The sequence below is a fragment of the Botrytis fragariae genome (genome assembly GCF_013461495.1).
Source record: "Botrytis fragariae strain BVB16 chromosome Unknown tig00000045, whole genome shotgun sequence".
In the NCBI taxonomy this organism is placed as follows: domain Eukaryota; kingdom Fungi; phylum Ascomycota; class Leotiomycetes; order Helotiales; family Sclerotiniaceae; genus Botrytis; species Botrytis fragariae.
Window position 1 is genome coordinate 530,353 of NW_023500991.1, and position 25,988 is coordinate 556,340.

At 42.4% G+C, this 25,988-nt stretch overlaps 10 protein-coding genes across 10 annotated transcripts; 3 read left to right on the forward strand and 7 right to left on the reverse strand.

Annotated features, from left to right (window-relative positions):
* Positions 1 to 182: 182 nt before the first annotated feature.
* On the reverse strand, positions 183 to 916 carry Bfra_003363 (putative 22kda glycoprotein). The gene is made up of 2 exons (XM_037333771.1): positions 718 to 916; positions 183 to 665 (listed from the first exon to the last, which is right to left on the reverse strand). Exons 1-2 carry the CDS (start codon positions 849 to 851, stop codon positions 338 to 340), a joined length of 462 nt encoding a protein of 153 aa, XP_037193858.1. The 5' UTR covers positions 852 to 916; the 3' UTR covers positions 183 to 337.
* Positions 917 to 3,365: 2,449 nt separating this feature from the next.
* On the reverse strand, positions 3,366 to 3,911 carry Bfra_003364 (uncharacterized protein; the record flags this gene model as incomplete). Its single annotated transcript, XM_037333772.1, has 1 exon — positions 3,366 to 3,911. The coding sequence occupies one exon, from the start codon at positions 3,909 to 3,911 to the stop codon at positions 3,366 to 3,368; it is 546 nt and encodes a 181-aa protein (XP_037193859.1).
* A 1,664-nt stretch (positions 3,912 to 5,575) lies between these two features.
* Positions 5,576 to 7,506, reverse strand: Bfra_003365 (putative ankyrin repeat protein; the record flags this gene model as incomplete). The annotated part of the gene is given in 6 exon segments (XM_037333773.1): positions 5,576 to 6,044; positions 6,089 to 6,096; positions 6,128 to 6,242; positions 6,258 to 7,334; positions 7,384 to 7,400; positions 7,432 to 7,506. The coding sequence occupies 6 exon segments, from the start codon at positions 7,504 to 7,506 to the stop codon at positions 5,576 to 5,578; spliced, it is 1,761 nt and encodes a 586-aa protein (XP_037193860.1).
* A 351-nt stretch (positions 7,507 to 7,857) lies between these two features.
* Bfra_003366 (putative mfs drug efflux protein) lies at positions 7,858 to 8,781 on the reverse strand (the record flags this gene model as incomplete). The annotated part of the gene is made up of 3 exons (XM_037333774.1): positions 7,858 to 8,029; positions 8,081 to 8,113; positions 8,399 to 8,781. 3 exons carry the CDS (start codon positions 8,779 to 8,781, stop codon positions 7,858 to 7,860), a joined length of 588 nt encoding a protein of 195 aa, XP_037193861.1.
* Positions 8,782 to 10,007: 1,226 nt separating this feature from the next.
* On the forward strand, positions 10,008 to 10,610 carry Bfra_003367 (uncharacterized protein; the record flags this gene model as incomplete). Its single annotated transcript, XM_037333775.1, has 3 exons — positions 10,008 to 10,061; positions 10,120 to 10,260; positions 10,374 to 10,610. 3 exons carry the CDS (start codon positions 10,008 to 10,010, stop codon positions 10,608 to 10,610), a joined length of 432 nt encoding a protein of 143 aa, XP_037193862.1.
* A 583-nt stretch (positions 10,611 to 11,193) lies between these two features.
* On the reverse strand, positions 11,194 to 12,891 carry Bfra_003368 (putative indoleamine -dioxygenase family protein; the record flags this gene model as incomplete). Its single annotated transcript, XM_037333776.1, has 4 exons — positions 11,194 to 11,703; positions 11,769 to 11,926; positions 12,003 to 12,313; positions 12,437 to 12,891. 4 exons carry the CDS (start codon positions 12,889 to 12,891, stop codon positions 11,194 to 11,196), a joined length of 1,434 nt encoding a protein of 477 aa, XP_037193863.1.
* Positions 12,892 to 14,521: 1,630 nt separating this feature from the next.
* On the forward strand, positions 14,522 to 16,009 carry Bfra_003369 (uncharacterized protein; the record flags this gene model as incomplete). The annotated part of the gene is made up of 1 exon (XM_037333777.1): positions 14,522 to 16,009. The coding sequence occupies one exon, from the start codon at positions 14,522 to 14,524 to the stop codon at positions 16,007 to 16,009; it is 1,488 nt and encodes a 495-aa protein (XP_037193864.1).
* Positions 16,010 to 16,530: 521 nt separating this feature from the next.
* Bfra_003370 (putative monodehydroascorbate reductase protein) lies at positions 16,531 to 18,497 on the reverse strand (the record flags this gene model as incomplete). The annotated part of the gene is made up of 3 exons (XM_037333778.1): positions 16,531 to 17,509; positions 17,644 to 18,088; positions 18,146 to 18,497. The coding sequence occupies 3 exons, from the start codon at positions 18,495 to 18,497 to the stop codon at positions 16,531 to 16,533; spliced, it is 1,776 nt and encodes a 591-aa protein (XP_037193865.1).
* A 524-nt stretch (positions 18,498 to 19,021) lies between these two features.
* On the reverse strand, positions 19,022 to 20,420 carry Bfra_003372 (putative arginase family protein; the record flags this gene model as incomplete). The annotated part of the gene is made up of 4 exons (XM_037333779.1): positions 19,022 to 19,204; positions 19,260 to 19,690; positions 19,748 to 19,947; positions 20,002 to 20,420. The coding sequence occupies 4 exons, from the start codon at positions 20,418 to 20,420 to the stop codon at positions 19,022 to 19,024; spliced, it is 1,233 nt and encodes a 410-aa protein (XP_037193866.1).
* An 873-nt stretch (positions 20,421 to 21,293) lies between these two features.
* Positions 21,294 to 24,683, forward strand: Bfra_003373 (putative calpain family cysteine protease protein; the record flags this gene model as incomplete). The annotated part of the gene is made up of 4 exons (XM_037333780.1): positions 21,294 to 21,558; positions 21,623 to 22,338; positions 22,388 to 22,691; positions 22,744 to 24,683. 4 exons carry the CDS (start codon positions 21,294 to 21,296, stop codon positions 24,681 to 24,683), a joined length of 3,225 nt encoding a protein of 1,074 aa, XP_037193867.1.
* Between the last annotated feature and the right edge of the window lie 1,305 nt (positions 24,684 to 25,988).

A 25,988-nucleotide genomic window follows, 5' to 3' on the forward strand; every position in this document is an offset into this window, starting at 1 on the left:
CTCACCCATTGGATGTTTCGCCGCTATTCACATGACATGGCGAGGCATGAAATTGTACCACTAAGCGACGGTGGTAGTGATGGCGATACTATTAAGCGGAAAGAACTCGAGACTTCAAAGGTTGCAAGCAAAGCACAATAAATGTGGGGGAAGTAGTTATATTATTAAAGGTTCTACTATCCCAATTATCCTCCTCAATGCTATTTTCTACACCTAATATCCTACACTGCACACCAGAACAGAAACAAAAACTTCGCTAATATCCATCAATAATCACTAGGTAAACAAAGACTTCCGTAGCGAAAGCCATGACACTTTTCCCTCTCCGTCGATTTCTCTAGGCGGAAGTGCTGTAGTCCAAGCCGAAGGAGGTAGGACCAGTGTAGCTCTGGGTGCTACTGATGGTGTTGGCAGTCATAACCAACTCGCTGTTGGGGAGCAAGTGGGAAGCAGTTTGGTTGCTGGCTGGAGTAACCTGTTGGGAAACGAAGAAGTTGAGACCAGCATCCTCGCGGGTAACCCAGAATCTGCGGGAAGACTCGATGCAGGAGCCGCCCCATTGTGGGATGTCTGGGAGAGTTCCGTCGGTGTTAGCGGCGACGAGAGCGGTGCATTTGACACCGGTGGTTTCCATGGTACCGGGTTGGATAACGGTGAAGGAGTAGCTGGTTGGGGGGTTAGTTTGAGGTTTAGGAAGAGAAGAGGGAGGAATCTTACAGGCACTGGCTGCTGTGTGGGATGCAGCCGGCGCTGAAGTCGGAGACGTCGAAGACGCTGCTGCGCTTCTCGATGGCGGCAGCCGATGCAAGAGCAACGGTGATGGCGGAGATGATAGCGGATGAGAATTGCATTTTTGCGGTTTGATTATTGATTTCTTGGTGAGAAATTAAGTGGATTGTTTAGATGTTGGTTGTTGTGAGTGAAGATGATGAGATTGTTTGTTTGAATGATGATTTACACAACAGGATACCTCATTCTTATATATTCTTCCCATCGCTATACATTTCCTTTTTTATTGGAGTGTCTCCAGAGTGTATGATTAGATACGAGATGCACGATGTACAGAGTACACACAATGCCGATCTGTGGAGCCGGCAATCCTCGCTCTCGTATTCAGTGGATGCTGTGGCTTGGCTGTAAGTGGAACGAGACGAACGTCATTGTATTCAGATTGCTTTTGTTTGCTTGTATGCATGACATTGTGTCCCTACATCACATCGTACGTTGGATAAAAATTTAAGCACATTTGGCATTGATGTTAAAATTACTGGAGGGAGGGTTTTGGCAGAGCCAAGTCGTGGTAGCCTAATGACAAGTACCTAGACATTATTAATTTACAATTAGATGTTTACAGTTTTTGTAATTTATTACAAACGTCACAGAACCCTAATCTCATCAGTGATACAAACCAAAATAAAAACACAACACCCTAAGGATTTCCATAGAATCACTAGAATCTTCCATACAGATTCCAAATTAAATCATCCTGTAAGGTTATTCTTACGCTTAATTATCCCCGCAAATAGTATCAAGTACTTTCAGTTCCGTCAGTACCGGACATACACCCGCTGTGAAACCCCCGAGATCCGCTCCCACTACTCAATACGAACCCCTATGAGGTAGGTAGGTCAACGGAAGAACTTATCCGAGTGTACACTGGCACTGGTAGCCTCGATCGAAGAACTAATTCTACGCGCACAAATGATGAATAATCCTTTTACGAGGAGAAGGAAATGTTCTAGTTGTTAGGAGAATAAGTGACACAATTTACCTAAATAAAACCCACTAGCCGCACCGCATAGCCCCTTTTTGCCTCACTCACTCCACTCCCGTATTTTTTGGTGGGGTAAAACCCAGTTTGTGGAAAGTCTAATTGAACGATGCGTTATTCAACGTGCTTGGCAATTAGGGGTCAACTTGTCAAAAAGTGCTGCTGGCCCGTATTCTTGGAAAAATGATGTATGTAACCTATTGTTGGCACATTTTGTACCGCTTCGCTTGCAATCTTCCGACACTCGCCTGACCTTTTCTTCGTACCTGATAATGTAACTGGATTTTTGTCTATGGCCTGACGCTTTGATCGTAACCTGCTTTACTCAGGTCAATACGAGTGGATGATCCATAGGTTGAGTTGTATTTTTACACGTGTGGAATCCTTTCTGAATTTGATATATCGACAGCACACCGCATTAAGCAATGCGCTCCTTAATCTGTTTTGTCGGTGGGTAAAGGGGTGAATAGAGTTATTAGAAAAAATGCTCCTCGGTTGATAAATCTTCGTGTTGATATATGAGAAACCTATGTCTCCACGTCCATCTCCATTTCATTTCATTTCATTTTATTTCATTTTCTTATTTGGCCCAAGATATACACACAGTGGACATGACCGTGATCAAAGTTTTGAATGGCAGATCACATTGTTCTCCAGAACATGAATGCTTCAAAATTTGACATTTCGTATTCATTATTTCGGATTGTTTTGAAATAAAGAATATCAATAGTAAAGAGTTATTTGCTACGAATTTAATTTCCTACCAAGATACCGATGTCCTATCAATATCGTCGAAAAGTCCTGAGAGCATCCGTTGGCCATGCAATTTTCCACAAATCCAAGAACTATTGTAACGAACGACTAAATTTCGGGCGTCCTCCAACTACCCAGTCCTTTTGGGTATCAATTAAATATTGGAGCTACGAAAGCCCACCTTGGTAAGAATTGGACGACTCTATTTCCCTCAACCAAAGCCGTCTATCGTATTTGTGCCAAACCAGCTTTCGAGGGTAATCATCATTTGGTACTTTTGGTAAGATCCATCAAGTCATTTACAATCAGCAGACAGGAAAAGAAGAATACAAGAATTTCAACGCCATGCTCCTTCTCTTTTAGTTTTGATTTATAGTCTAATTTCTACTTATATCCTTGTTTTTTCCAGCCCGGCGCGTATGTCTCTAGAGATAAAAGCCGAGCCAGGAGCCTCCTTCTGCTACCCCATTTATTGAAAGATTCCGCGGGAAACTTGAAGCAAAAGGAAAACATCGTGGGCACGCCGTCGCAGAATAGTGGGTGATACCTCCGAATTTGTCAGGATCCCTCATCGGGGGGCATTCTCTTTCTACTTCCTTGCTAGATTCAGCTATATTTTCATAACGCTCTCCGTTATGTTCGGGAAGATGCGGCATGAAGAATTCGAATTGATACCTTTCGCTACCCGGAATCGGGGAAAATGGGGTATTATAAACATACATTTCTTTCCGCACCTGGAATGAACTGCCGGGATACAAGCCCTGATTCTTGTCATGGGGAGTAGCCATTCTTCCCCCATACAGCCAATCACCAAGGACATTCCATTGACCCCATGGAACTATCACGACCCAAGGTCCACAAGCTCCGGTATCTGTATCTGGTTTGAGTTTCTCCCAAGGGTTTCCCATCGAGATATTTGCCGATATCCGAACATGAGAAAAGCAATTAACACTACGTATTTCGTCACTAAAGGCATTCCACCTTGATCAGCAGGTAGAGCACGCTGGCAAATCTCAAGAGCAGCTTTATAGTCATTTCGGGGTCTGCCTTGAGGTGTTGGAAAATTTTCCTCCAGATCGTCCTTCAATACTTTGGAAGCCACACAAAGAAACTTTTCGAGAGTTGGCGCGAATACCTCCAATGCGTTCCAATTGCTATTGTTCTCTGTAAAAGTAGCATTTTGAGCTAGAATAGGAATGGTTATCCGCCCGTAGATTTTGGCCGCGTCAAATTCATGTGATTGCAAGTCTTCTGAGGGCCCGGATGGAATAGTAAGGTCGACCGCGGAGATAAATGGACGGATCTTTTGAAGATTGGTCTGATTTTCTTCCCAGATATTGTGAGTACGTAGTCCATCAAAATCTGTAGGAACTACAAGATCACCCATATTTTTGAACTGAGACTATTCAGCAGCCAAAGTTATTAGCATTCAAACAATGAGAGAGATATCTGTACGTTTCAGAATTCAATTTGACAAGGGGAGTGATTGGCTAGAAACACATACATAGAATAGAGTTCTCTTCAAAATCTATGCCATATCGTTATTTTAATTCAACGAAAAGTTGATGATCTCTGAATTGAAGTCGAACAAAGTTGTCACTGATGTTTATGCTCAGGCCTGGGGGATCCTGTAAAAGAGGAATTCGATTTATTACTCTGTTTGATCCATCTTCGCACTTTCCAGATGCTTATTTAGTATCAGGGAAGAGAAATAATATGTCGTTACTTCCGCTTCAAGATTATTTGTTTATCATTTTATGTATATGCCACAAGTGGAAGGAAAGAGATGGTCAAAAGCCTCGCGCGTGAAAGTATCAAGATACACGCAGTTCCAGAAACGAAAAATAAGCCATACATTGATTTGCAATCTGTCTCCTTCCCTCTTTGAATGCACGCTTGATCGTTGTGTATTTAAGATTCTTCGGATTTTGTACTAAATTAAATGATCTTTAGAAAAAATGACTGCAATTCTCAGACTCAACCGAGTAATCACCACACTGAGCAACGTAGTTATGGCCCTCATATTCCAGTTTTATTTGATAAGGCTTTTGAGCCATTCATTGAAAGAGCTTCTTTCAATTAAATGCTATAAGGCTATTCAGCCCCCTTCACTGTACCTTCTGGCAGTCTGACTATATACTTTTTTGATGAGGAGACACTTACAAAAGGGAAGTTATTCATCACTAACGCAAAAGACCACCTACTTCCAGCCTCTCCCCTGTCTTGATATGTCCCGCGCAAAGGGCTTTCATCTTCAATTCTCTTGAAGCTCAATAGGGCCACTGCCATTTCCCTCATCTACCCAATGCGAACTTACCATTGGAAAGGTTCCAGTTGCAAAAGCTCTGAGTGGGCTTGCAATCCACAAAAGAACTGTTTATTCAAGATGAACAGACTACCTTTTTTCAATCGTTTCCTTCTGTACTTGACTGCTTTACTATTACCCAAAAGGAGCATTTGATATAGTTCACTATACTTTCAAGTAATGATCCTTTCGAAACTCAATTCCAATGTGAAGCGAAGAATTAGTGGCATTATTCTTTCCTTTCGAGATTCACTATATAATTCACTACAATCCTCAAATCAGAAACTCTAGACTGGAAAATTTGACCACGTGATTTTCTTCATCGGGACTTGCTCCAGGTCGAATTGAAGCTCGCGCAGAGGGCTAACCCATATCACAAACTTTGCCTTGATCCCTGGTGCGATGAAAGAGCATTTACACATGCTACCACCATTAACGTAATTGAAGCACTTCGGCTATAGGTCATATATAATCTTGGGAAACTTTGTATCAGATTATATTTTGTAGACCCTCTTTTGAATCTATACATGTTTAAATAAAACGAATATGGGAGATAAATCTTGAGCATCTGGTCGTATCACTTTCCGCCAGTGACTGATATGGTTACTGGTCATCCGACCGGTCATTCGCCCGGTCAACTCGAGTTGTTGGTCCTGCTGAAGTTGGCAAAGCCACTTCGATAAGCTGCATGTTCTTCAAGGTTTGCAACGACACTCTTATTCTCCACTTGAATCGATTAATTCCATCTAGACTATCACATGCTGACTATTATATCGACCATAGTGATATACCCATAGATATTGTATAGGTATTTCAGCGATATGGGGACACAAAATATGACCAAGTCTCCTACCAGATATTTTTAGTTTTCCACTCTCGAGTAAAAGTTTAATTACCTCTAGATACCCAGCAGCAGCAGCCCACGATAAGGCATCTCGTCCAGAGAAATCTTGATTCTGACAATGCAGTCGATCTATCGTCAATAAACGTGTGACAATTTGGATTTCACCACTTTCAGCCGCCCAAGAGAGTACGTTCCGCCCTCTTTTGTCAACATGATTAACATCTGTCTCGGGGTTTCGCGAGAACTGCACGATATCTAAGTGCTTGCTACCAACGGCCCAAAAGAATGATGTCCATTTGTTTACATCTTGAACGACCAATTTTACGCGAGAGTCTTCAAGTAATGTTTTGACGATATCAATATGACCATTGCTAGCCGCAAGTGACAATGAGTCTCAGCCCCCAATGCCTTGTACATTTGGATCTATCTTATCAAGATTGAGAAGCAGTTTTACAACTTCCAGGCATCCAAATCGAGCTGCGACAATCAGAGGATGTAATGCTATTGAGACAGTCATGCTGTGCCAAATACGAGTTCTTAGAGCATCAACAATCTCTAGGTTGCCCTTTCTAGATACCTAATACATAGCTGTCTCTGTGATAGTTTGATCGTGCTTATAATCTCTTGCCAATGACGCACCCAGTATTTCGACGTGACCAAAGTAGCATGCGGCAATCAATGTATCAAATTTGGAAGGGTATAAACAACCTGGTTCTGAAAAGAACCAAAAGTAATGAAACCAATTCTTAGAACAATTCTGACGCATGTTCAGTAGACTGAAGGCAGACTTAAAAGCACCTATCTTTGCTGATCCTGATCTCGAATAGTGCTCTGACCAATATCGAGCAGAGTAATTGAAAAGAGTATGAGCAGCAGCGATATCCTGGTATGTATGGTAGCTTGTATATTCAACTTCTGGGAGAGTAATATCTTCTTCTAGTTCGAATGCGTCCCAGACAGTGTCCTTGTCCTCAGGTTGTGCACTCCCAGGTGAGCCGACATCAGTCGCATACGCGAACTTATCGACCGCAAAATCATTCAATAGAAGATATGACATCGTTGCTTCAGTCAATAGAGAGTTGGCTTTCTCGATTTCAACGCCGAACACTTGAGATGAAGGATTATCCTTCCAAGTCCAAAGGTTTTGCAAGAATTCCTTGGCAGACTGGTGCACAAGGGTTACTTTGTCATCAGATATTCGTACCAATGGACCTAGTATTCCCTGGATGGTTTCGTTAATATTATGCTGGCACTCCTCCTCGACTTGATCCATATTTCGATAGTGGGGCTGGATAGCCAGTAAATTTCGAAGTTCGTCTAGCGAAAGTGAGCGCATACTACCAACAATCAAATGCAGTAGCTTATTTGATATGTTCTGATACTCCGAGTGAATGCTAAGTAGAAAGCGTTCGTAAGTAGCTGTCAAGCCCCTTGGGAGTTTGTTAACGATTCGCTGAAAGTCATTTTGGGAGGCAAGGTATGTTCTCTCTAGGATATGGAGAATTGTAGTCACCCAGAGGAATATTTGATCAACTCGTGAATATAAAGTATGTTCCAGAAACTTTCTTATTTTAGGGCGGCATTGCGTTCTTCTTATTATAGTATCAATTCGTATCCGTACAACTAAATGAAGATCGCTTTCATTGTTCGAGTTGAGATTCCTAATTGATAGAGTATGCTCGATGCTTTTGTGTGCTAATGTATATTAACGCTACAACAAAGGTCGGCTAATAATTAAGAGTTTTATACCATATGTACCAGAAGAATTATTTTGGTCCACAAGTGATGCAATTGCTCCCAACAAGCCATCTCTCGTATTTTCTTCGCATTCATCGATAATGGCAGTAGTCGCACAGCTGCCTCCAGAGCAGAGTTGTTCTCAACGAATTGGAAGAAGATCGGAATGAAAAAGATCGGAGGAAAGCAAGAACTGATTGTAGTTGCGTGAGGATAAATAATAATACTATCTCGTACGATTTCAGTAATTCGAAGGGGAATAAACGACGTGTTTCATCAGTCGTGATGCATTGAAGTTGTTGAACTGCAAACAATATCCAGAGAACACCAGAACAAACGAATAGTCCGATGATTTATTCACTTCTCCAAGGATATATGACGCCCCCGAACGAAATTGCCATTATACCCGATAGGAAAACTCCCATGATCAACAAGACGCCTAAGAGATCAAATCTCTCGAAGTCGAGTTTTGATACTGACTCCTGGCCTAGGATCGTGGGAGGGTAAAAGGAGTATATATACAGGTCCTCTTGATCCTCCTACACAAGTATTCAAATCAAAGGACCATCTCCAAGTTGCACCACTGTCTGTAAAAGCATCGCCGATAATTGGACCTAAACTAGATAGACTTAGTCAAGTGGTCGCCATGTATCTCGGATATGATACTTACACCGTACCTAATCCCCACGTCAGACCTACTAGACTAAGATATGCCAGTATTTCTTGTTCGGTATAAGAATAGAGAGAATATTCATATATTCGAAATAAATTCCCGATCTACTTAGGCCATATATTGTGTGGCCAGTCATTAAAGTATTCATTGTTGACGTTGCATTGTATATTACAAATGCCAATTTTGAATACAGAAATGGAGCTAATAAAGAGCCATTTCGAATTGAATTGTCCATATGCTTTAGCCCCCTGGATTGTCGGACAACGGTCAAAACTCAATATCCATTACTTCGAAGAGATAAAATCTTGCACATACCATATTAAATTGACACTAACAGCACCCAAGGCAAAAGCTACCGACATCCATGGTAGCTTCGCAATTTCTCCCAGTGTTTCCACAACTTTTGGTTGGACATCAGCGACAATGGTGTTATCAAGTACGAAGAGAAAGAATGGTGAGATAATGGCTGCGACAACGAGAGCCCACAGAAAGCCATTGAGCTCACAGGCTGGTTGCTCAATAGCAGTGAAAGCAGTATCCGAAGTGACCGGCGTTGTCTCATCTTTAGTGAAGTTGATATCTTCTTCCCTTTTCTGGCCAGATTCAAACTTCTCTTCATCCGGTTTTCGGGGTTTTGGGTATTTGTCTTGGAATTCTGGGTCGGGAGAATTTTCGTTGGTGGCTACTGAGCTATCCATGGCGACAATACTAACATCTGGGATTCCATTCTTATACAAGTACACAAAACTACACTAGCCCCCCCCCCCCCACCAAAGTTTACCTTAATAGCTCAAACTTGTCGTATTGGGTTCACCAGTTCTCGGTATGAGGCGACTTCGAGAGAATCAGAAGCCAATATATTTGGGACTTCAGGATTCTCAATGAGGAGACATGAATCATTTTTCAGGTACTATATATTACAAGTACTCTCAAGGAAGTAATCAGCCTTCCGAGCCTGCAGTTATGCGGCAAATTTCTGGATTTTCGGTACGATGTTGGATTCGCTATTCTCGATTACAACATCCATTGAATCGTTGGATTCTTGTTGGTAGTTGTACTTGAGATATTGCGAGATTGGCTCAAATGAAATTCGCAATCTTTTGGAGCGACGGAACTTCCGGCAACTTCCGATAACTTCGGTCCTCAATTCATCAACTGTTTCAACCACAAAAATCTCATGAATGACTGGTTGCGGTATTGTTGGACTTGGTCATGAGTGAAATTGGTTGGCATATGTAACAGCCATATTCGTGCTATTGACTCCGACGAAGCAATCGTGTTTAATATGGTTTGATTTATTCATCGCCATCAATAAAATAGATATCGGTATTGGCAAGCGCCTTCATAAACTCTTTACTCGTTCATTCAAAGTTCTGGAATATTTGAACCTCGATTCTAACCCTGATAGAACGCACTACGTTGGTCGTCACTATGTCGGTCGTCACTATGTCTTCTCAATTATCAGCTAAAAGACAAAACTTTACAAGCCATGGTTTGTATTCGTGGTCGAAAACACCATGCCTCTGTTTGATGTACTTTCAGTCAGTCCATGGACTATACGACTTTTGCAAAACAGTCGTTTCTGGGTTGCAATATCGAAAATGGCGAAGCGCAACAGGAATATGCCAATTCTTGGCATTGAACATTAAGAAATACAATCGTCCTAGCGGCAAAGCGGGTATGCTGATACTCTCGCCAACGATCAAAAGCTGACTGTGCTTGTCAACAGTGGGATTTGTGATTCTCACTGAACTGCGCCGCATATATACAAGGCACAGGTAAAACTAGCAGCAGCATCATATAACAGCCGAGGTATCAATTTACGTCCGAATTATATATTGGAATCAATACTTAGTCTTCTTCCTCAGCATAAAAGACATCTACTGCTTATCCCCAAAATTATTCTCCGTCCATAGCAATCAAGATGATTACAACACAAATCGAAATCCATGCCTCACCAGAGAGTGTTCGAAGAGTGGTAAGTGGTGTTAGCTCTGTTACAGACAAAACATAATTTCTAATTCTCGGATATTCAGCTCCTCGATTTTCCTAATATCAGTGAATGGCATACTGGATTTGTGAAGAGTATCACACCACTAGACACCAATAATCCCTTTGCCGTCGGCAAAAAACTTCATTGCGTTATGAAAGATTTCGAGTTCGATTCTATTATTACCGTGAGTACATCCAAATTCCCAAATATCCAAATATACAAACTGCTTCTTCGGAAAAATTTTCAAAGCAATAAGGACCTAGTCAAAAACTTTATTGATTTCTGATTCCGGAATAGGAAAACTCTCCAAACAAATTTGCATGGCAAGGCCCACCTGTTATGACTGTCTCCGGTCTCCATTCTTTCCTTGTTGAACCGAGTAAGAGTCATCCTGGAGGCACGATATTCACACAGATGGAAGAATACTCTGGAGGTATTTCTTTCTTGATGCAGCCTTGGCTTTTGGGAAAACCTATCAAAGGCCAATTTGAGGAATTTAATATGGATTTGAAGAAGAAGTGTGAGAGTCCTTGACGAAGTACTTTCTAGAGAGGGCATGGGCCTGGGAGGATTTTTAGCAAAAATACTTTTTTGTTTTCCCGAAGGCGTTGTGGATCTGGACAGTCTGGATGCTGTAATCAATTGTATTGTTGGTAGACCTATGCATGACTTCATGCTATATACAAGTAAGTAGCTAGGCTTGGAAATCGATCGAGATCCGTATAAAACCCCAACATGTTCAGATTCCAGGACTTTCCTATCAAGAATCATCAATGGAGGATATCATGCAGGAAGAAAAAGAGTCCCGTAGTCATTTAAGTTATTAAATTGATCGTTGTATTTGGAATCAAGCTGCGAAATCCAGGCAATTCCCTACTAAGGAAAGGTAAAGTAAAAATCCTCCCAATAATTTTCCATAAAACCTAAGCGTGGCCATAAGATTTGCAACTTTTTCAATCCCTTTGTGCAATCTCGCCCGCTGTGAATAGAAAATTCAAAGCTCAACTTCCAGACTCGCACATGCAATCTAGTATGCAATGCAATGCATCTCGAATCGAATCTATCCTAGCCACACGACTAATCACTTCAGCCATCGTCCCTAAAAGAATGAACCAGCCTAAGCAGAAGATGCAGCAGTATTAACACCCCTCTCCTTACAATACTTCTCAACTTCTTTCTCCAACTGCTCCTTCTGTCTAATGACTGCCTCCATAACATCCTTCACGTGTTCTTTCTCCTCGCCCATTCCCTCACCGTCGTTACCGATTTCCTTCCAGATTCTCGTCATTTCACTCAACACGGCACCGAGTTGATTGGGCAACCAAGTAACGATTGGAGAACCACCTGTTGCAACTGGATGCGCGGTTTTCTTAAGAATGTATTCACGAGTGAAACACCAATGACGCCATCTGAAATCACGAACTTGGTCCATGCAGAGGAGATAGAGAGCAGTGGATGTAGGAGAAGAGAGAGCAAAGGATTTGAGATCAACAGCCAAGGAGGCGTTTTGAATGTGTTCGAGAAATTGACGGTGGTTTCCTGGACGGTATGAACGGAAGTCTTTGAGGATTGAGGTTAAAGGAGTAGTTGGCATAGGAATGTTTAGGAGGTTATCCATGAGTGGAATCTGGATTTAGTTAGACCACGGACTTTGTTGAAGAATTTCAGCAGAGAAAGGAAGGGAGAATATACCATAGAATCATTAGCACCAGATTCACCACGGAAACTCAAGGGTTCCTCAGAAACACCTTCGTAAATAACACCATGTGGAAACATAGATTGGCTGGTAATACCAAAGATGAATGTTCTGAAAGAGGTGTAATCACCAGGCTTCGATTTCTGCCACATGCCTCATGACGTGTCAATTTCAGTCGTCTAAGATTTAAGAATGCAAAAGGGGGAAGGAAGAAGAAGTAGGAAACATACCATCCATGACAGCATTAACTTTAGTCATAGCTCCCAAAACCTTTCTCATGCCTCCCTCGAAAGAATCTCGATCATGCTTCTCAACTGCTTCTAAAGCACTGACAACACCATCAACCAATGGTCCAGAGTTAGAAACCATATCTACATGGACGAGAACAAAGCCAGCTTCACTGGAAGTGTGATCAAGACCATGTTCAAAGGCACGGATGAGGCGGAAGTTATCGTATGTGTAGCCTTTAGCTGGATCCTCAAGACGATAGTTATAAAGAGCATAAGAGCCAGCATACTCCATAAAAGGTTTAAAACCAGCACTATAGGCGAATGAGATTAGTATTTGATGAGATAAGGTTGGAAGGTAGATAGTTGTCAGTGAACTGAAGGTAATGATCATGGGTGATCATGAAGAGTGAAACAATGGTGAGAAATATACATACAGCTCAGCACATCTACTGATAGGCAAACTAATAACCCTAGGTAAAGTTTGTCTTCCTAATCCATACTCTTCACCTTTAAGGAATCTCTCATGACAAGGTTCCAAAAGGTACGCACTAGCTAAGAAGCTGTAGTCGCGATAAAGAGCATTCATAAGTGGTAAGTTATCTTGATACTTATTGATAGCGTTAGTAAGATCTGGAAGCTCGTTGAGAACTGTCTCTCCAAGGGTGAAAGTAGCTAGAAGACCTGGCTTGCCATCAAGAGTCTTGATAGGCATGCGTTGAAGGATAGATTCTAGAGCATCGAACTCGGAGGGAAGAGCGATTATAGGTTCAGTACGTGGAAGGAAACCTCTGGTTGTTGATACCATGAAGGCTGGCAATGAGTTGTCTTCTGGCTTGGTATCCCTAAGGACCTCGAAGTGTGGGAGAGAGGTGGGAGTAATTGAACCCATGATGAAAATGAGTTTAGAAGATGAATAAGAGGGTTGTGATGAAGTAAAATGTGGTATAAATCGGTGGAAAAAGGTGGTTTAGGAGTTCTTGAAGTTTCGTAGAAGTTGTGTTGTTAAAAGACAAAGAAAAGTTCAACAAAAAGTGCGAAATTTCTGTCCTTTTTATCTTGTTCTTCGTGGCCGGAAGGCATTCCGGCCACAGCAAGGACATGACCTCTCACTCCTGCTAAACGGGTATTCGCAGTGGATTCAAAGATAAGAGATCAATGATGAGTAGTAGAAAGTATTCACTTGAATATTTCAATTGTCAAAAGGATATTGAAGAGCAATATATAAGATTTTAAATCACTGACCAAAATCAAAGGGGGAAATGAAGATATACCCGACCACGTGTTTGTGCACCTTTAGATTCACCCCAAAATTGTCTGATTTATGCTTCCATGGAACTCTCCATAAAAGCATTAATATGTCCAGTATGAACTTCCATATGAACTTTCATACAAAATCCATGCTTTGATCATAAGTGCTCGTTCTAAGATCTTTGAGTGTTGAGATTGGTGATGGTCATTCAGTTCTTTGTACCACCCCCAAATATCTTCGTTGATAACCCCTTTATTATGATTGGTGAATTGGCCGGAAAATCGACCGCGGTGGAGAGTCAGCTAACGAAGATTTTATGAGATAACATTAACTAGATGATTGGTCAAACATTCTCTTGATAAAGCTAGAAGTCTCGCGAAATTAAGCCGGAACTTTGATAGCAAGAATTGTCATGTGATTATCACATGCAATCAATAGTGGGGTGATTTTGGGGCTTGGTTGTCGTTTTCAAGTTCATCTCTGTTTAAATTGTAGGCTCAAGTTTATCGGTATGTGAGTGTTGAAAGCTTTGAGGCAAGAACAAATAGAGCAAATAAAGGCACAGTAGATGGCTTCGTAGGGGATTTCACAAATTACTTTCAAAAAGGGTTTCTTCGAAGTCATGCTGCAGTGACGGCGCCTGTGTGGTTGTTGCAAATCGGCTATTATCAGCGAGTATTTCGATGGGCATTCCCCGTGCCTGTTGGGTATTTTCCTCGAACACTTCTGCAACAGAATATCAAGGAAATCCTTGGCATTTACGAAGCCAAGTGCTCATGAATCATAGTTCGCATCGCTTATACTATCCGAAAATATGCTAATTGTTTCCCCCTAATTATCGTCTCGAGTTCAAACAGAGAGTCTCCCTTCTGAAGTTATGAAGACAAAAATGTTATTCGTGAAAAGCTATCAAGTTTTTGAGTTGCTAGTGCTCCATGTGCTTGCCATTATTTGCTGTTGACTATGTGTGGAAGCTTGAAGTTGACATCGATATCCGAAGAAAAAATTGAAGATAGTGCTCCTGTACGTTTTTGTATGTTCATGTTGGGAAGTCGCCATCGAGCTATCAATTTTGCAATCTTGTCGAGTAATGGCTGAAGACGAAGTGACGATACATAAAATTTGGTTCTAAAGTCTCCCCTGTGCCTGGTCGTTCTTTCCCATAGGGATATGATGCTCACCTTCTCTTAACTGCATCGTGTTATTGATATTTCCTACTCTCTCTTTATTTCTTTTCACTCTGTGTATACGAAAAGCCAAAAGTGGTACCATGTTTTCCCTTATGGTAATCTACAGTCTCTTCAGCTACGCAGTAATCACAAATGCGTACACAACATTCGATACAACTTGTGCAATTCCAGCAAAATCAACTAATTATATTTCACCACCCAACAGTCGAGGAACTCTCAATATTCTCTGGACATGTCTGTTCACAATCGTCATCTGCACATGGGCAATTCAGCATCTCAACGTACCCCAACAACGGGTAAATCGGGACTCTGGTTTGAAAGATGACATAAAATGGAGAATCGGACGCTTCGCATCGAGTCTTAAATGGATGATAGCAACCATTCTCGCTCCAGAGATCCTGCTTGCCAAAGCTTGGAGTGATCTCGATGTTGCACGAAAGCAGCTTGAAAAATTCAAAGCTTGGGCTGCTGACGATGATGTCGAGTGGACATTAACTCATACTTTGTTCGCAAACATGGGCGGTTTTGTAATTCGAAGTTATCCACAATCAAGTGAAAATAACGACATCGAAGCTAAGCCCAGCATTGCTCTTGACATTTTCGCCGGCCAGACACCACGCCCACTTTCGACCGAGGTTTCTACTCCATTGATGGAATCATCTATAGGATGCATATCTTCGGATGCAAACGACGTCTCAATCCGAGTTAACGTTTCGGATTCGGGTGTTGCAGCTGATACCCCTATCGATTATCCTAATCCGTACCATCTGACCGCTCAACAAATACTCTCACTTCGACGATGCGAGCATATTCGACTTCCCAACATCACACTCGATGAGATCAATGACAAAAGCAAAAACGACACTCTTATACGCATCATCGCATCCACCCAATTCCTCTGGATCGTCGCCCAGATCATCGTACGAGCAATCAACGGCCTAGTAATCGCACAACTCGAGCTCGCGGTCATCGCCTTCTCCACCTGCGCATTCCTAATCTACATTCTCAACTGGAGCAAACCCAAAGGCGTTTCAATCCCCTTCACAATTCTCTCCTACGATGGACCCATTCCTACTGCCCTCCTGGAATTCATGAACAAAGATCTCGATCGTGCATCCATGCTTAACATAATTCTCAACAATCCCTCTGCACCCCTCACATCTGGCGACCCAATTCCAAACGATACCATCTATCCCTCCTCCGATGAAGAAGAAGCCTGGCTCATCGGTTTCGAATTCGGTAGTATAGTTTTCGGATGCATCCACGTTGCAGCATGGAACTTCATCTTCCCCACTCATCTCGAACAGACTCTCTGGTGGTCTACCAGTATCTGGTGCACGGTGTTCGTACTCATCTACACGCTGATTCCCTACTGCGGCATGATATGTTGTGGCGATTTTCGAAGAATTGCGACACCTAGAAAATTGGCGTGGGGTGCGGCTCCCTTGTTCTTCTTATATGCGTTGGCGAGGTGTTTTTTGATGGTGGAGATTTTCAGAAGTTTGTGTTTTTTACCCCCAGATGCGTTTATTGCGACAGTGATGGAGAATTTTCCTCATTTTGACTGATATGCATGGACTGATCCGTGTGCTTGGTTGGTATGTACTGGGATTGAAGATAATGTATATAGTATTATGGTATGATTGGTGTTTGTTAGCTTAAAGCATCAATATGAAAGCAATGCATCATTATTTTTGAAAAGATAACCGTGCCGCTTCCTCATACTTCTTCACGGTGACATCGATCAATCTGGCACAAAAGAGCGAGGCAGCAGAGCTGCAGAAGGTAGACCTGGCTGTACAAGCAATGCCGATTCTTCATCGCGTCAACTGAATTTACCTCTTGTACAAGATATGAATGTGGAGAAATGAGTGACCTGGGATAAGGGCACTACAATGTACAGAACTGAAGAGGATGAACTACATATGAAGAGTTCACAAGATCGACTTTCTGAAAATAGTTGCTTTGATTTCTCCATTATTGTATTCTGTTTCATAATCATTAAGCACATTACTAATTGTTCATGTCCCGATGTTTCCCAATCCCCCATCCATTCTCCAATGTTCGCCCGTACCGTATACACGGAGTCTTATATCTTAACCTCAGCAGGAATATCAACGCTCTCAAGCTTAAGTCCCTTTTTTAATTCACTCTTGCTTGGCATCTTTCCTCTTCTCATCAACTCTGACGCCTGTGTCATGATTGGATCAAATTGCATAGTACCAACAGCGACGACAGTCTCTCCTTTGCAATAATAAGCCACAAACTTCGCTTTCTCTGGCTCACCCTGCAATACGAGATCATCCCAACCATTGATAGTATTACCACAATACCTGAGTTGTGAGCCGAGTGCTGACCAGAAAATTGGAATGAATGATTTAGGCTTTGCGGAGGGGTTGTTGATATGTGTGGCAACACTTCTTCCTGAGTTTTGTGCCACATTCCAGTGCTCAATTCGGGCTAAACTTCCTTCGCCACCAGGACCATTATATGGATAAGCTGCGATATCACCAATAGCGTAAACATCTTTAAGACCCGAAACGATGAAGTTTTCATCAGTTGCCAATGAACCATCTTCACGAAGTTCAACTGATTTGTTGTCTTTCAAGTATTCCGTTGCAGGACTGATACCTGTCCCTAGGATCACCAAATCTGCTTGAAGGGTCGTACCGTCCTTCAATTGTACACCTCCAACTTTAGAAGAATCCGACTTCGAAGGTACGGCCTTTTCAACACCAGCTTCCATATGGAACTTAACACCATTTCCTTCTAAGGCCTTTTGGAAGATTCTACCGACTTCAGCACCCATAACTCTCTCAAGTGGTGCAGATTCCATGCCAACAACCGTAACATCATTATCCTTAGCTGTAGCATTCGCAACTTCCATTCCGATAAATGAGCTTCCAATGATGACAATCTTCTTATTCTTCTCCCCAATAGCCGCCACGATGCCTTTCACATGATGAATATTACGGAGGAGAAAGATATTACCCAGCTCTTTGAAGCCAGGCAAAGGCAAACTCTTTGGAGATCCACCAGAAGCCAAAACCAACTTCGTATAAGGGAAACTAGAGATTGGGCGTGTCAGTATCGTTTGAACAATGGAGTGCGTGTAGGCCTCGTTCCATTATCTCGGATGAGTGTTGTAAGATTGACGACTCAGATGCAAACTCGTAAAAATCATGAGAATAGGTACACTTACGAGCTACCATTCTTCGTCGCTACCTTCTTTCCCGAGAAGTCAACACTAGTGACAGTATCATTGACAGTTGTGATTGATCCGTCTTTGAACCAAGCTTCATCCCTCAAAGCAATTTTTGATGCATCATCAATGAGAGCTTTAGACAATTTTGTTCTATCGATTGGTAAGTATCCTTCGTTGCCGATCATGGTAATTGATCCTTTGAAGCCGGCTTCGCGAAGTGCTTCAAGCGTACTGAGAGCACCACTTCCACCGCCAACAATTACTACCTTTTCTGACCCGATTCCTCCGGTAATTCTGATATTTGGTTTTCTGCGGCTACCCTTGATTGTCTCTTCTTCTCCTGTAACATATACCGAACCATTCTTTTCGGACAACTCGAACGAAGGGAGGGCATCGAGAGCAGGGGCATTTTCGATATCTCCATTGCTGGCATTGAAACAAGCTGTCAATGAAAAGTTAGCATATTTCCATTTACATCTCCAAGATCATGAAGATATACCTCCGTGCCATGGGCATGTAATACGACCGTCTCCAGTCAAAACACCGTTGACCAATGGAGCACCATAATGTGTACACTTATTGCCTATAGCCGTAACCTTTCCACCAACATTGCACAATAAGACCTTTCCTCCTTCTACACCTTCTACTTCAATTTCTTTCTTCTCTCCAGGCTTCAAATCCAAGGAACTGAGATCCTTGAGCTTATACTCTTGTGCCATTGTTATTTGTGTGGTTGTGAAATGCTTTGCGAAGTTGCTATGTGGAACGTGGGGAACTAAAGAGCGGGAGAATAAAGCTTGTCGACTAAGATGTCTTAAGTTCTTGGGTACAGAGGATTTGAGAGCGTACATGAAAGAGAAGAGATGGCAGATGATTCAGATATGAAAGAGGAAGCATAAGAGAGGATTCACAGAGGTGGGGAGATGTTAATCTATTTTGTAGTCATGGCGTACTTATGGCTGCGAATGTGGTATGATGATGTCGTCGATTCTTCATTCTCGATCGATTGTATTGGAGGAGTAAACTGCATGGTAATTCGGAGCTTTTCATTGGACGAGAGAGAAGCTTGAGCTCTTTCCCGGAATGTCGTCACTACTTTTAGTGGGGTTATTCGAGAAGCTCTCGGATCGTGCCGTTTCATTGGTGGAGTTATCGATAATCCCAGCGCTAGTACAGTTTAAGGTTTAGTTTGCTTTTGGCCCATTTGGATTTCAGATATGAATTGTTCGGAGGAGAACCCATATTTTTATCACTGCGTTTAGGATAATGAACATAGGATCTATTACTTCGTTGATAAATGCTACTGTCTATCCAGCTCGATTTTGGTCTCATTGTTGTCTTTAGCCTGCCTGCTTAGTTTTGAGAGAGCTGTGAGCTATGCCGACTTTCTAGGTGTTACCGGGACATTTACCATCCATTGAAGGATCTCATAAATGATCTCTCCAACAGCAATGCCAGTAGTCTCAGCTGAATTGTCATAGATTGGAGTGAATTCCACGACATCTGATCCCACAATCTTCAAGCCTGCTTCTGATAGCCCACCGATGATTTGCAACAGCTGTGTTATGAATGTTAGCCCATGTAAAATTATCTATCGGGGTTGGGAGAAATACCTCTCTTGTTGTCCATCCACCAGGTTCGATTGTTCCAGTTGCAGGTGCATAGGCTGGGTCCAATACATCAATATCTACACTCAAATACACATACTCATCACCAACGCGTTCAACAATCTTTCGAACCACCTCTTTGATGCCAAGCTTATCAATTTCTCTTGCTCGAATATATGTAAACCCGCATCTTAGATCGTTGTTCAAATCAAAATGTTGATCTTGAAGCGGACATCGTGTTCCTAGATGCATATTGCTATGATTTGACAAAAGTCCTTCCTCATGAGCAATGTGTAACATGGTTCCATGGTTGACATCGGTGTATTTTGATAGTCCACCACCGAGCTGTACCGGATCCCATGTATCAAGATGGGAGTCAAAGTGTAAAACAGCAACACGTCCCCATGTTGAGTGGAGAGCTCGGAGAATAGGTAATGCTGAACACAGTTCAATATCCAAGAGCATTCAAGCCATCCATGATCAAGGAGACTTACTAATGGTATGATCACCGCCTATGCTAATGGCCCGTATAGCCTTGCCATCGGTATCATTCTTTGGACTTCGCGAGTTGATTGATTTCATGCCATTCTCGAGTTGTTTCAAAGCCAAATGCTTATCAAATGGCGTATTCGAAATGTCTCCACAATCGACCACAGTGGCCCAGTCGCGGAAAGGATTCACATTATTTTCAATACTAATGATAGTCAGAGTTTTTGTCCTGATAGCCTATTTGAATGGCCAAACTTGCCTCCACCCAAAACCCGGAGACATCCTTTTGGCCCCTTGCCGTGCAGCATTCGGACCAAATCTTGCACCGGGTCTATATGTGACTCCTAGATCAAATGGGTGGCCTACAATTGCCACATCGAATGTTCCATCATTCTCGGGATCAAAACAGTCCACGGCAGGTAGATGGGCAAATGTTCCACCTGAGTTGGATATTACATCCTCTTCCTCAAAAGTCCGCCATTCAAATGTTGGTCTTAATGCAACCGGTTCCTCTAATCCTAAGATCCCATTTTTGTAAGGGGCAAAAATAGATGAGGCGATGAAATTTTGATGTTGGTTGTTGGTAAGTTTTAGTGGTCGCTGATACGGCCCTGAAGGAGCAATTGTCGCGATTGCAGCGGGTAGAAATGTTAAAAATGGGATGAGAGAATGAAACATTGTGATAGCTTAACTTCGATCTAATAGTTAGGAAATTCCTTCATTATGTATCTACGTACCGATACTTGTTATCGACAGTGACATACATGTGTGATAAATGTCATGTGGTAATCTCTGAAGATCCTGATGTCTTGATGCTTGGACAACTCATGGTTGATCTAGATTTAGGAGGTCCATGCGAACCCCACTGTTTACTAACGAACGGCCAGCCCTTGTCGTCAACCGTTGATCTGATGTACCTACATCATCAAAAGTATATCCTCTTATTCCATTTTGCCATAAGAGTCATACATTGTGGCAGTATCTAGGCCACAACTTCTATTTATCCAAATATTGGTAGTTTTTGGGCCTCCGAATACTCGGTGAGGCAATGAGGCTTTGTGCTTACAATGATTAGTCATGTGTCCAAGTAATCCTGGCCCTTTGCTCAACCTCGGACGAGTGTCGACATCAGCCACTCTTCACAGATTGGATATCTTATCACAATCATTGTATGCCTACCGATACGCCATGCAATGTATTCGGAGATGATTGGTATTATCGAGCTACGTAAGATTCAATCAGTCATTGTCGCGCTGTGAGACCCAGAAAATCCTCAGCCGCTGAACATGGGAGGTAAGCGCCAACAGCGGTTGGGCAGTTCGAATTGCAGGTGGGGTTGATGAGACTCTGTAATATGATATAAGGAAGTTCTGCCTTTAACTCTGTTATTTCTCGAATTCTTTCTCATCATCTCGTTGATATTTTGTAAATCGTTTTATCTTCATTATTCACTGTATATTCAATCGAACGAGCCCCTGAATATCGAACGAGCCCATCGGTTGTACAGAAGTATCGTACAATCGGTAAGTAGCTGATCTTGGGAACTTAAATATGGCTGTACCACCATCCCCCGGGCTGGGCAAGCTCAACAAGAGATTCAACAAGATGGCTTCACCTTTACCGCGTCCACCCCCTTCCTGTGGCTCTAGCGACGATGACTCTTCCGACGACGAGTCTCAAATGGTTCTTAAACAAGGACCAGGAGGAAATATTGTTTTCGTTCCAGCACCAGATGTGAAGAAGACCAAGCACATATCCCCTCAAGATGCCATAGATGAATTCTGGGCCAAATTTAAGAGCAAGACACCAGGAAAAGGTACGTCGTGAAGCATCCACTCTCAAATCCCTAATACACATACTGATTTGCGTTTCGAATTTAGCATCTACTGTTCTGCCCAAGAACCTTTACACAACAAAAGCCGGTCAGAGGGCATCCAAACCAGTCACAAGAGGCAAAAATGCCGTTGCATCATATGAAGAAGCGGCAGCACTTTGCAAAGCAAAAGTTGCAAAGATTGTCAAAGAATGTCGTCGAGTAAATCAAAAATATCGCGATCCACATTTCGATATCGAGTTTGATTTGAAGTGGGGCAAAGGCGATTGCCTGCAAATGCTCGAGAACACAAGTGAAAAATTAACACCAACATTCCATCCTGGATCTGTCAAAAGAGTCGGGGACATATTTGACAATCCTCAATTCTACGTCAACCAAGCAAGCGCAAATGATATTAGACAGGGCCGTGATGGCGATTGTTGGTTCATGGCAGCTCTCTGCACATTGGGAAATAAGCCTGGCTTGATTGAAAAAGTCTGTGTTGCAAGAGATGAGGAGATTGGTGTTTATGGATTTGTCTTCCATCGTGATGGAGAGTGGAGATCAGAAATCATTGATGACAAACTTTATTTGACGAAACCTGATTATGATGAAAGTTGGATTGAACGTAATCTCATCGAAGATCGCCAGCGTATCAATTCTGAAGAGGATTACCGCAAGATTTATCAGAGCAACTCTGGTGCGTTGTATTTCGCGCAGTGTGAAGATCCAAATGAAACTTGGTTGCCGTTGCTTGAGAAGGCATATGCAAAAGCTCATGGAGTAAGTCTATCTATCAAGAATTCATAATTCATACACTGACAAATCATAGGATTACGCAGCTATTGAAGGAGGTCATACTGGTGAAGGACTCGAGGATCTTACTGGTGGTGTCACAACCGAAGTTTTCAGCACAGATATTCTTGATAAGGAATATTTCTGGAAAGAAGAATTGCTCAAGGTCAATAAAGACTTCCTTTTTGGTTGTGCTGCCGGTATCTTCTGGGGTCGTGGTAATAGAAAAGGTATCTATGAAGGCCATGCATATTCGATTCTACGAGCTGTGGAGATTGATGGCCAACGACTTGTCTTGTTGAGAAATCCCTGGGGTGAAGGTGAATGGAAGGGTGCATGGAGTAAGTTAAATTTCTCAGTCATGCAAGTTGTGTTTGTATTAACTTGTGGTAGGTGATGGAAGCAAAGAATGGACACCAGAATGGATGAAAAAACTCGAGCATCGCTTCGGAGACGATGGTTCATTCTGGATGTCATACGACGATCTTCTCAAAAAGTTTCAAACATTTGATCGTACAAGATTATTCACCGACGAATGGAAAGTCACTCAGTCATGGGCGTCTATGGAAGTTCCATGGACTGTCAATTATCATGATACAAAATTCTCTTTCACTCTCGATAACGCAGCACCTGTTATGATTGTTCTCTCTCAACTCGATGGCCGTTACTTCTGTGGACTCGAAGGACAATACCGGTTTGAATTGTCTTTCCGTATCCACAAAGCTGGCGAAGAAGATTACATTGTTCGAAGTCATGGTAACTACTGGATGCGTCGATCCGTCACTGCCGAGTTGGAACTTCCAGCCGGCGAATACGACGTATTGATGAAAGTTAAAGCTTTCAAAGATGGTAGTTCTTTACCAGTCGAAGATGTTGTTCGTAACAATGCGAAAAGACGTCGTGATAAGCTTTCTCGAATTGGTCTATCTTACGATCTAGCTCATGCTAAGGGGGTTGTCAGAGAGACTCCCGAGGAAAAGAAAGCTAGAAAGGAAGCCGAGGAGAAGAGAAAAAACAAGGCGAGAAAAGAAGTAAAGGAGCGATTGATGAAGGAAAAGAAGAAGAGGGTTCATAATGATAATAAAGAAAAACGGAAACTTCAAGAACAGAAAATTAAGCGTATGGCGAAGGCAAAGACTAAGAAAGCCAAGAAGGCAGCTAAAGAGGGAGCTTTAAAGGCTGTTGAGGAAGAGGCCAAAAAAACAGCTGAAGATATTGCCAAGGTCATTGCAGAGCGAACTGCAAAGAACGATAGTGATAAAGATTCAAAGACCGACGAGAAGGTTGTGGACATCAAATCCATCGAGATTGAATCTAAAGATGGTGAGAACATCTCGACTAGTGATGCCTCATCTGATAAATCATCAGAGAATGAGAAGCCGGCGACAATATCTAGACCAACGTCAGAGGCGCCTGGAAACTCAACGTCCACGAGTGAACCAGCCAATACATTGACGGGAACTAAGTCAAGCGACGACAAAGTGATCCAAGTCAAGGCCATAAACGTAGATGTCAAATCAACCACAGTCACCCCACAATCAGCGCCTGCTCTTACAAACCTATCAATTCCAATTCCACTCAAAGCCCCCATTGACGACGATGATGACTCTGATCTTGAATCGATTTGTTCCGACATCTCTGACATAACCGTCGGCGTTCTAGACGACGTGCTTGAAACTGAAGCTAAAGCAGCTCCTCCCCCTTCACCAATCAAAGGCGAGGATGAACAAGAAGATGAGTTCGAGAAGGATCCTTGGAATGCTGTTTTGGTAGTGGGTCTCAGAGTTTACAGTAAGGAGAGTGCTGTGACAGTACAAGTCAAGAGGGAGAGAAAATGGGAGGAACCACAGAAGAAAAAGAAGAAGAGAGATATCATGGGAGAAGAGATTAGTAGTGATGAGGAAGAGGAAGAGGATCCAATGGAGATTGGAGAGAAGAAATTGGATGTGGATGATTCGGCGGCTGATGCGGCAGATCAGGCGGTGGAAGCGGCGGTGGATAGTCCGATTGTGGAGAAGGGGGATCCGATCGCTGAAGAGGGAAAGGAGGAGGGCAAGGAAGTGGAAAAGAAAGATGAAAGCGGAAAAATCGAAGAAACACCGACCACTGAGACAGAGACTGACGAAACGAAATCCGGAACTGCAATTCAGGAAGTAGAAGGCGAGACTAAGAAAACTAACGAAATTAAAGTCGATGATTCTACTACCGGTTCTACCGTCAAAGTAGAAGTGGAAGTTGAGGTCGCAGTTAGCACCAAAGAAGAAGTAGAACAGGAACAGGAAACTGCCAGTCAGAAGGATAGCGAGGAGAGTTCCTCGGTTGTTATCGTTTAGGTATTTTGGGGATTTGGACGGGACGGAATAGGCTTGATGGTGAGCTTTTTGGTGTGGATTACTGGATAGGATTGGTTTATTTGCTTTTAATGATTCCCCTCTTTCTTATTGGTGTGTTGGTTTGTTTATTTGGATTTCTGCACGGGTTAATGGAGAATTTCACGGATAGGTATCAGGAATTGGCGGGTCCATAACTCCTGTCTTCCGTGTCAGTGTTTTTGGGACGGAAGAATGGAATAGATGATTCATTCACTAGACTGCTTGGTGGCTCGATAGTAGGTACTGGTAGATAGATATTCGGAATTCTAGGCGTTGATCTCATGCATTGCGTATTTTCTGGTCTGATTCGATGTGGTTTTATATGATTTTTGGACGGTGACTTCCCAATTGTAGTGACCTCAGTGTTCAATGTGTGTTCATCGTTATGATATGATATATCATTATTCGATATCCTCGGATTTAGCTCTGACTCATAGAAGGCCAAACACCTCATTTCGTCTTCGCATGTAAGTGTCTATGCCTATACATCACAATGGGAAACCAACAGAAACCCAGTATCTCTATTGAATACCAGCATCTATCTTCACTAGCCACTTCCTGCCAAGTCTCAATTGTGATTAACAAGTGGACATAAGATCGTCAGCCTACCTGGATCCCTCCATCACCTCATGCGATCAGAAAGTATGGAACTCCGCCGCTAAGAGAATCAGGTTACTCTTGTAGTTTGCCATCTTGTGGTATGTGCATCTAGCCTCGAATTTGCATACTTTCTGACTGCATGGGGTCCCAGGTAGAAACATCCATCACATCCTCTAAACCTTATTTCAACTTCTCTCGTATATGTTCTTCATGATTGATCACAAAATCCTATACTAAAAGAAACTATCATGTAAAGAAATCCACTTCCTGTTTAGAAAAATTGGAGATGGGGAATTACTGCGGAGTTGGTTGTCGTTGAAGGGCGTGCCGCATGCCGGGACCCACTAAATGTTGAGAATGACTAAGATGAGCTTTTTGGGAAGAAGTTGCTTCTTTCTTTTGAGTTTGAGAGATCTTTTTGTTTGTTTTTGTTGATGGTTTTATCTGTTCTGAATATGTGATTCTTCTGGGACTTCATGATTGATGACATTTCAATTGAATTGATGATCTGAAAATGGAGTCGGGGATGTCGAAATGATAGTGTTTGGAGATCATCGGTCGTCTGTTTGCAGCAACCAACACTTGGACGGCTCGTTCAGCACGTAAGACCATGTACGATTGAGAATTGGATTGATTTTTCTACAGAGCATAAGTAAGTTTTCTTGT